Source organism: Arctopsyche grandis, chromosome 2 (genome assembly GCF_051622035.1).
Source record: "Arctopsyche grandis isolate Sample6627 chromosome 2, ASM5162203v2, whole genome shotgun sequence".
NCBI lineage: Eukaryota > Metazoa > Arthropoda > Insecta > Trichoptera > Hydropsychidae > Arctopsyche > Arctopsyche grandis.
In genome coordinates, this window is record NC_135356.1 from 38,480,649 (window position 1) to 38,491,086 (window position 10,438).

General features: G+C 35.0%; 2 protein-coding genes across 2 annotated transcripts; both read left to right on the forward strand.

The window, feature by feature from the left end:
- The first annotated feature begins 2,304 nt into the window (after nt 1–2,304).
- Nucleotides 2,305–4,503, forward strand: LOC143922584 (uncharacterized). Its single transcript, XM_077445889.1, has 3 exons — nt 2,305–2,504; nt 2,782–2,946; nt 3,444–4,503. Exons 2-3 carry the CDS (start codon nt 2,786–2,788, stop codon nt 4,219–4,221), a joined length of 939 nt encoding a protein of 312 aa, XP_077302015.1. The 5' UTR covers nt 2,305–2,504; nt 2,782–2,785; the 3' UTR covers nt 4,222–4,503.
- Nucleotides 4,504–5,647: 1,144 nt separating this feature from the next.
- On the forward strand, nt 5,648–8,101 carry LOC143922586 (tyrosine-protein phosphatase 69D-like). The gene is made up of 5 exons (XM_077445890.1): nt 5,648–5,885; nt 5,964–6,095; nt 6,169–6,320; nt 6,363–6,498; nt 6,578–8,101. The coding sequence occupies exons 1-5, from the start codon at nt 5,841–5,843 to the stop codon at nt 6,623–6,625; spliced, it is 513 nt and encodes a 170-aa protein (XP_077302016.1). The 5' UTR covers nt 5,648–5,840; the 3' UTR covers nt 6,626–8,101.
- The last annotated feature ends 2,337 nt before the right edge of the window (nt 8,102–10,438 follow it).

The window sequence follows — 10,438 nt, forward strand, 5'->3', positions numbered from 1 at the left end:
ATAAAGCAATTAAACTCACCAATGATGATGTAATTAATTTTGGCAATGTAATCAGAGAAAAAGATGCAGAATTCCAAATAAATCCTAATTTAGATGTAGAAGAGTCTTGGAAAAAGTTTTAAAGATCTCATAATTCGGTATGCCAGAAAACATCAAACACCGCAAAATGAACATCGTAAGTCTATCATCTCTGATTCAACTTGGGTTACGATAAAATAACGTAAAAGACATAAACAAACTGGCTTAACTTTTGACTTTGTGAACAGGGACTATCTGTGGAAAGTTCGACTGGACATGGGAGTCCCCATACATCTTGTAAAAATAATATATAACTTGTATAATGATAACAATGCAGTAGTTCGAATCAATTCGCTAAACTCGACAAATTTTCGAGTACAACGTGCAGTAAGGCAAGGGTGTATATTATCTCCAGACCTATTTAATATATATGGAGAGTATATAATGCGTAGAGCACTGGATGGTTGGAAGGGTGGAGTGTCCATTGGTGGAAAAAAACTATCCAATCTTCGGTATTTTGGTATTTCGGTATTTTGGTTGAACCACTGCCTTAGGTTTTTCAGCCAGGACGACCTTCTTCTTCCCGTGTTCCAGATAGCAGTCAACAAAGTCATCATTGGAAACATGATTGCAAACTTCCGGTAACGGATAAGGCACTAAAAGAAGAAGACTATATGGATGCGAAACAGGAACTCTGAAGATTTCTACTTTATGCCAATATTTGTCGCCCCTTTAAATCCGCCACCCCTTGGCAAATGCCCTGTTTGCCACCCCCTAGATCTAGGCTTGTGAGTCAGTGCATCGTTTCGTAGATATGGTTTGCGTGCACTTTTTCACATTTCGTAAGCCGAATTCGTCAACTGTGTCTGTACAAAGTTCATATTTTGAAATTCAAAATATTGAGAAAATGCATTTTTGGTACATTTTTTAGGTCAAAGCAATACGATAGTGCATATGTAGATATTTTGACATATATTGTGAAATTTGCAACAATCGACACTTTTTCCCTATAAATTTCGTATTACTTGCCATATCAATTCATTACCAAAGTCACTGTCCGTCTCTAAGGAAATTAAAAAGTGAGTAGCTTTGGTATACCTTCCGTTATATATATTGCTGTCGGTTCCCTCATCACTGAGGATCGTGACTATGATGTCCGGTCAACCAGCTTCTTCCATTGAGTTCTTAATTCGGCCAGGCGAAGACTTGCTACCTTGGAAGCGCCCGTCACTGCAGATACTTGGTCAGTCCAGGGGGATGTGGGGGATCTGCCTCTGCTTCTTCTGCCTTCGACGTTACCAACCACAACCAACCGCTCCAGGCTCTTCTCACCTCTTCGTGCAATGTGGCCGAACAACCGCAATATAGTTGACAGTCTATCCTTGATTTTTAATTCTTCAAGAATAGACACATTCGTGCTAAGTTTGTCGGTCTAAGGCACGCGCAGTAGCCATCTCCAGGACCACATCTCGAAGGCATCGATTCTCTGTCTATCCGCCGCCGCCTTCATGGTCCACGTCTCGGCTCCATAAAGGCAGACAGAAAAGACGAGACTCTTCACGAGACGGATTTTGACAGCAGTTGTAATGGCTCTTTTCTTCCAAATCTTCGTTAGTTGTGACATTGCCGATTTTGCTAATGTAATCCGGCGCCGTATTTCCAATTCGCTGCCCCCCCGTTGATAGATATGAGTGACCCCAAATAGACAAAATTATCAACCAGCTCTATACCGCTTAAAGCTGAGTTGTTGTTTTGCAGCTGTTGGTGACGGTCAATTATCATAATTTTTGTTTTGGGGTGGTTTATATGGAGTCCAAGCACATTACTCTCTGTCTCAACACGACGGATCATTTCGGCCATTTCTTCATGATTATTAGCTATGAGCGTTGTGTCATCCGCATACCGAAGATTGGATAGTTTTTTTCCACCAATGGACACTCCACCCTTCCAACCATCCAGTGCTCTACGCATTATATACTCTCCATATACATATATTAAATAGGTCTGGAGATAATATACACCCTTGCCTTACTGCACGTTGTACTCGAAAATTTGTCGAGTTTAGCGAATTGATTCGAACTACTGCATTGTTATCATTATACAAGTTATATATCTTTTACAAACACAACCGGTGTTTTGTTAGACCGGGACACGGTCAACACACCTGTCCCGCGTACTAAAGATCAAATGGCCAACAACTGCAGCGTTTTCCCTATTCGAATTTCATATTTCGAATTATCGAGGAGTTTAATATTTCTTAAATTCCTAGAATAACTACCACTCTATCAGTATTGTGGATGAGCATCAACGATTTTAACATGCCATATTTCCATTAATATTGGTAAAATTCTTGTCGAACACTTTGAGTTGACACATGGGTCGCGGTCACGTTCACGTTGGCAGCCGTGTGGTTCAAACGTTTGGAATTCGACGGTTGCGGTTGCGGTTGCGCTTGTCATTGAATGGCCGTTGCGACTGCTTTCTACGTAAGTCTACTTCTATTCATCATTAATATAACGAATTCATTCAATAACGAGTTCTGTTGACGGGTTACTCTTATTCAAATTTATCATTACAAAGCGTCAGCAATCAATATTACCCATTAATGATCGATTGTGTGATTGTCCTATTCAAATTTAGCTTAACAAATGTTCGGTTTGGCCGGAACAAAATTATATTTTTGACCATATCTCGTTTAAGATTCTATTCCTGTTAAAAAATTGAGATTTCCCTTTTTTTTATATGTAAATAAATTCATTTCAGAAAAATGCAACCAGAAAAATTGCGGCGGCGCTCTTCAATTTTAAAACCACCCAAAGCAAGAAATCCACTATCGGATCTGGATGCGGAACAAAATGATGCAGAGAATGATGGAACTACGTTTGATAAAAATAAACGAGTCAGCTTTTCGAGTAAAAAAGGAGTCGCGTAAGATTATTTTATAAATAAACCGAAAATATATAAAAAATAATAAATAAATTTTGAAGGTATCGTGTAGTTAATAAATTAATTTTCATGATGTTTAAAAAGTTCAACCCAAGCTCGGCACACTTTACTTGGCTTTACATGGTTGCTTTATAGTTGCTCTGTATACATACATTCAAATACACAATTGAAGAAAAATAATATGCCTGTAAATAATTAATATAACTATTTACTGCTTTGAAGGACTAGAAAAAGCAAGGCACAACTGCAAGAGTTGGATCAATTTTATAAACCGGGTCATTTCACAACAATGGATGGGGCCAATTAAATAAAATTGTAATACAATGACACCAATCGATGTCAAATTAAAATATTATCATCATATAAAGCATCATCGAGGTCACAAAAGTCTTTCAAGTTGCCGTGTTCTTGTATTTTTTTTTAAATTTAAAATTCACTGGTCAACAAATTTAATTTATTTAAAATATTTCAATTCACAGGCTCTTCACAATGACCGATCATGGAAATACAATATGGCACAATTTTTACGAAGAACCAAACAAGCCGGATGTTTCCGAAACTAGTGATGTAGCCGAATCTCTCATTCAAAAGCTGGAAGCATCCATCAATCAACAGAGAGTGTCTCAAGGCGAGCAAAATGCCGCTGAGGATATGGAAGACGATGATCGGTGCGTGAACATCAGCGCTATGATAAACAGTCTGACGAAAATCAACAGCGAAAATGTTCCCGATGCGTCTTGTTTCAACATAACGAATCCTTTCCTATCCGACCGTACCGAGGCTCTCATCAATTTTCAAATAAAAAAAGATGCTCCGTTCAATTTGACGGATGGAGAGAATAAATTGGAGAAACTTGTAACTAAACAGTCGCCTAAAAGTGACGTGTGCGACGACAGCGACATGTCCATCACGCAAACTATTTCAATCCCCGTTCAAATCATGACGAATGAATCCACAAAGCAAAAACCCATCGTGGCGAATACTTTTGTTTATCCCGATGTAAGAGATAAAAAAGAAACATGGATGCACGATAAAGAAAATATACAAATTCCGATGTACACGAAGGAATTCAACGATGTTGAAAACGACATGAATGCTTACAACGATCGTTACGCTAGAAACGATATCCAACAAGACTATGAAAACAGCTCGAATGAAAACAGCATTGCATCGACTCGAAACGTAATGCAAAAGAGCTGCGATCTATCAATAACTTCCGCGCTCTCGCAAATGATCAACGATATATGTAGAATGTAAGCAAAACAAAAATGCAAGAAACGATGTGCCAAAAATAAAGAGGACCTCTACAGTTCCAAGTCATAATGTAAATAATGCGGGAAGATCTTCTAAATGTGACATATCTATAATGACAGCAATTTCGCAAATGATACATGATATCGAAGATAAACAAAAGAAAAATTCTGACGATCATTATCATGTTCAAAACATTCTGGAAAATTCTCACAATTCAATTGAATTTAATTTAGATGACACCAAAAATCCTATTAAAGATAGAATACAAACAGAGCCGATACATTCAAAAGAAACAAAGATAAATATGTCTATGACGTGCACGACGTCTGCTTCTAGACCAACTGATGCAGATCTTGAAATTCGTTCCAAAAATAAAAGAAGGACCACAATAGTTTTCAATCCGGAAGATGTAGATTGTAATATGTCCATGACATGTGTAGCTCCGGCTACTGTAGCTAATCCTGATAGCTGTAGCAAAGATAAAAGAAGAACTATAGTCTTTGGTTCGGAGGAACTAGACGGAAATATGTCTATAACATGTGGTATACCAAATTTAGATATGGAAGTATTGAATAAGGAAAATTTTGCCATTCGGGACGACAACACTAAAAACAGGAGACAAACTGTAATTTTTGATTCAAATACACCAGATGGTAACATGTCGATAACATGTAGTATACCTAATTCAGATATAGAAGTATTACATAAAGAAAATGTTGTCGTTCAAGACGATAACATCAAAAATAGAAGAAGAACTATAGTTTTTGATTCAAGAGCACCGGATGGTAATATGTCTATGACATCTTGTATACCGACATTAGAAATGGAGCTATTGAATAAAGAAAATTTTGTCTTTGAAGATAATAATACTAATAATAGAAGGAGAACTGTTGTCTTTGATGCAAAACAACCAGATGGTAATATGTCTATAACATGCATACTTCCGAATGTTGAATTGAATAAATCAAACGGGCAACGTTTAGTTGAGTCACATGATTGCAACAAGAGTAGGAAGCCGACATCATTAAATTCTGATTGTTTGACACCTATTTCCAACTCTGCTACTTCTGTTAGTGGTAAAAGAATGGCTGATGAAAAACAACTAGAAGGCAATATGTCGATGACTTCTGTAGTACCCATTTTTGATTCAACAAAATTAATTAAGGAACCGGTAGTCAATTCTAATAATTATGAAAAAGGCAAAAGGACGACCATAGTTTTTGATGCAAAGGCACTAGATGGAAATATGTCCATGACAACCTGCATACCCACATTGAACCAGAATTATTGGACAAGGAAAATATTGTCAGCCAAAATAATAACAAGGACGAAAGAAGAACTGTTGTTTTTGATTCAAAGGCACCGAATGACAATATGTCAATGATATCTTGTATTACGATGGTAACGTATTGCTGAGTGTTCTTAATGCGGGTACAGTTTTATCATCGAGGCTATCGCTGTAGTTATTTGAAATTTTCCGTGGACATTCCTCACTTGACAACAATATAACGCCTAAAGCCACTTCTATTATTATAGCATTTCTCTGCATAGGATACGATAATGCAGAGTCGTATATTATAGCACAAGATCCATTACCGTCGACGATAGCAGACTTTTGGAGAATGGTTTCAGACCACGAAATCAGCACTATCGTCATGTTGAGTGAGGTGAGATAGTCGGCGATGTTTTCATACGGGTCAAAGTCGGAATCTATAGTAAAATGCATTTTTATTTTTAACCAACAGTTGGGCGAAGGAAAGTGTCCTCGATATTGGGACGACGATGAAATCCAGTACGATCATATCAACGTCACTTACCTACTTAGCGAATCCTGTCCGTATTATACTAGACGAGAGTTCCAAGTCACCAATACGAAGGTATATTTCAAGATTCAAGTTTGACAGTCCTATTTATTACAGTATTTCTTAAATGCCGATTTGTATTCATTAGAATCAAGATAGAATTAGAGTCACTCAACTGCAATACCACGGCTGGCCGACCGTCAGCGGACAGGTCCCAGAAGTTACCAGAGGGTTGATAGAACTGGTCGGACAGAGTGGAGTGACCATGTCTTCGAGTACGCCGATTTTAGTTCACTGCAGGTACGCAATCGATGTGTAAATTAATGTGTGCTTTTTTCACAGCCAAGGTACGGATCGCTCGTCGATGTTTGTCGCTTTGAGTATTCTAACGATCCAACTCCGCACAGAAAAACGGGTCGACGTATCGACAGTGACGAGGAAACTCCGGTGTCAGAGGATGGGTTGTTTGGACACGTTTGTGAGTCTTGTTTCAAGTCAATGTGTAAAAAAATACGTAGTAAAAAATACAAATTTTCATTTTTCTCGTATGATTTCAGTTGCAATACGAGTTTCTTCATCGGGCCATTGTGAACTATGTTGCATAAGTTGCATAACTTGCTCAGTGATAGTTAAGTGTCAAAAAGACTTGTGTGATCTTTTATAATACATTTATATATGTATGTATATTATTATGAACACTTTTTCAGCAAATTGATTATCGATTTTTATGAAAATCCTAACGCGCATATTTTCATTTAGTATTATCGTTGCATGACGAGACACGTTTTCATCGGGATTTTTATCAAAGGCATATTGTATGTATGTTTTCATTGCCATATTTTACTATAATATATCGGGCTTAAAAAGTGTGTTCAATACCACCTATCTAATTGAGGTTATTCACGACGATATGTTCATGCTTTGTTTTGATTACTTCATCGCATACAACAAACAGCACATATGTACCTGCGAAAGCACACATTTTTTACTTTTTGATAAGTTTTAACGTAATGATAATATATTCTGTATGTTTGTTTTATTTTTGATTTCGTGTACAGGTTTCGGGAATAGTCTCACGATATATTTTCAATTCTGCTCTGAATCGAAGCATATTCTTAATCTCATCAATGCAATGAAACTCATCGGAGTGGGAATTCAAACAAGGTGTACGTACAGACGAGTGAGATTTAGGCACAATTTTCATTCAAAATCGAATATTGCTAAATAGAACTATAATCGAAATGTGATATTCGTATAGTAGAATGATTCAATTCTCATCTTTTTTTATTTTAGTATACGCACTTTGATCCAGATGAAGTTTCTCTCATCTTTGTAATATATGTACTTGAACAATTCCATTTGAATTTAATTTTTTTTTACGTAACAGAAAGAACACGAATGACATATGTAAGTGTTGTGTCTCAGGACTGATGAGGGTTAAATTTAATTCATTCTCTACCAAAAAAAAATTCCGTCCAGAGACGGAAGCAAAAGTTTCAAGCTTCGAAGAGTTTCATTGTGTGTATGGTTTATATTGTATAAACAAGTATATGAAATGAGCTTGTTTGCGACATTTAGAGAAGAGTTTGTGTGTCTGTGGATTATATTAAAACAACGGATTCACGAATGAGCGAATATATTCGTTGTGGGACTATTCTCGACTGTACCTTAATTTTTTATTTAATAATTTGCAATAATTCGATTATTGCAAGGAATCTACTTGTAAATCTACGTCATTTATTTAGGATACGATCAGGAAGTGTTGTGTACGAGTGATATTTTGAATAGCAATCGAGAGTCTCTTAGGATTTGTAATTTTCGATCGAGGATATTTATAGTGAGATTTGTTATAAAAATCTATTTATTTTTTATACTGTTAATTTTCGTCGGAAAACACACTTTTCTACCGCATTTGGGTGCCATCGCATTATATTATACATGTATCGAGTCTTATGACGGTTTCATAATTTTTTACACTTGGAATAGTAATAATAAAAAGAACAACGTCGACGTTTACACGTACGTATGTTGAAATGATGCGACAACAATGATCTGAATTTGTTACGTTGACGGTGGAAGGGAAAAAGAGAAAAGAAAAAGGAGAAAGGACGACGGATTGTTAAGTTGTGCCATAAAAATCAGCATTGCGAATGTTTCCTTTACATATAAAAATTACGTGTATTTAAGAGTTTCATCTAAGAGCCGAACTGAAATATATTTGTAGCTTTTGTAAACTTTATACATGAAATCGGTTTTTTTATTATTATATTATAAATTAATTTAGACATAAAAATTCATCGGTGATAAACGTAACTTAATATTCATAAATAGTTTTTCAATATATTGCGATTTTTACATTGTATTGAATAAATAAATAAAATTTAGAACTGAACTGAACTGAACACGAATAAATCTGAACTTTCTCATATCTTGAATGAAATACAACTAGAAAAAAATATTAGATTTTTATAAATATTTATTTTGTAAGTGCGATTGTATGCTTAGGCAATTGTGTCATTTCATTTTGTTGTATTTTTTGTAAATTTATTGTATAGAAAAATATTGTGCGAGGCGTGACGATACATTGACGGTTCATCTGCAATACCAGGCCTGTTCTTAGTCGAAAGCATACGACAGATTGGACTCAAACTACTGTCAACTTCGCTCGATCAGTTGGAGGCTAGAGTCCAATTCGCCATATGTTTGTTCTTAGAGCTGAAATGGGGCAAAAAGTAAATTCAACATTTCATTATGACGGTTTGAACCAGCCGTAAACTCGGTTCCATTCAACTAGTCGCTGGAAATCCATCATGGAGTTTGACGAGACTTGGCAACGGCTTTCCAATTCAGTGCGTATATTATTTAGTCAGTTCAATTACGATACAATCTCAATTTTGGGTTCCTAATTTACGAATGAATTTGTGTAATATTTTGTGCAAATTAAAAGTTTTTCCTTGTTCTTTACGTGCATAACGATGATGTTTCAGTTTTAGCGTTAAAGCTTATCGCATTGTAACTGTAATATTGGGCAAATAACAATAGCTTATCTTAGTCAGTGTTCTCGATAAGGTGTACGATAAGTTGATAGTCACATTCAATTTTAATTATTATTATAAAAATAATGTAATTCGTAAAATGACGTTAATGATAAACCTAGTGCGTATACATTGTGAAGAAGGCACAATTTTTTGATATGAAACCTTTTGAACTAATTAGTGTTTTTTACTATACATTTATAGGAGATTATTACTTAGATATTAAGAAATAAGAATCACAATTAATTTTCTATAAAAAATGAATATTTGAAAAATATAAATACGCATTATTTGACAGGTTGACCGGATTATTTTTTGAAATGTAATGTTCAGTTTTTAAATTGAAATAATATGTACAACAGAAACGGTCGCTCCTTTTCTTTACGGTCAAAATATTATTATTTTCTTTTGAATATTCATTTCTAATTCAATATGTATGTATGTACATATAAAGAAAATATGTGTAGTGCGTTTAGAGATTCGGAGCAGAATTTGAGTGTTAATATAATACTCTTATCGAATAAGCATTTGTGGCAATATCCGGTTTATTTAATTTTGCACCGAAAACTGTCTGGATCCAATCTGCATTCGAATTATTCTGCGTTTCGCATCTGAACAGACTCTAGTTTGTCTCAAACGTGGCGTTATTCTTGTATTATTGTAATAAATAAATATTTCGTTACCACCGAATAGAGTGTTGCATTTATAGAATTGTTTTTGTTTTTATATCCAGTTAGTTCGTACAATAGACATGTGTATTAGATCCGAACCACGTATCAGATTCTGTGTTACGATAATTACATTTTCTCTCAAATGTAACATCTATTAGAAGTTGTTTATCCTCCGTGTAGATTATCGTTTGTAAAATTTGCACAAGTTGGGGTTTCTAATTAGGATTTTGCGTTGAAACCATTAAACAATTGTAAATGATAATAATGATGTATGTATTTTTCGGTTTAACAATGTCGTGAATTATCTTTTTCGAAGACCTGCATGCTAGGATTGTATAGTAATTATTTTTTGACCTCTTATTGTGTATTTATATGCAAATCTATCTACATATATACATATATACATACACGATAATGACAATTTTTATATTTATAAATGCATATATATGTGTACGTATTATTCTATAGTTATATATTATTTATTTGAGGAATTTTTATTATTATATTATTTAAACGTCATTGTAAACAAAATATTTGTATAATAAATCTATTGTATTTGGATGCGTCTTTTTTTTAGAATATGGTTTTCTTTCAGAGTTATTGTCATATTGTTTTTGTTCATTGTCATATGTATTTGTTATTTTTGCGTAGGGGTGGGTTCAGGATTCAAATGAAAGGCCAAAGTCGCTTCACAACATTTATTCAACACGTA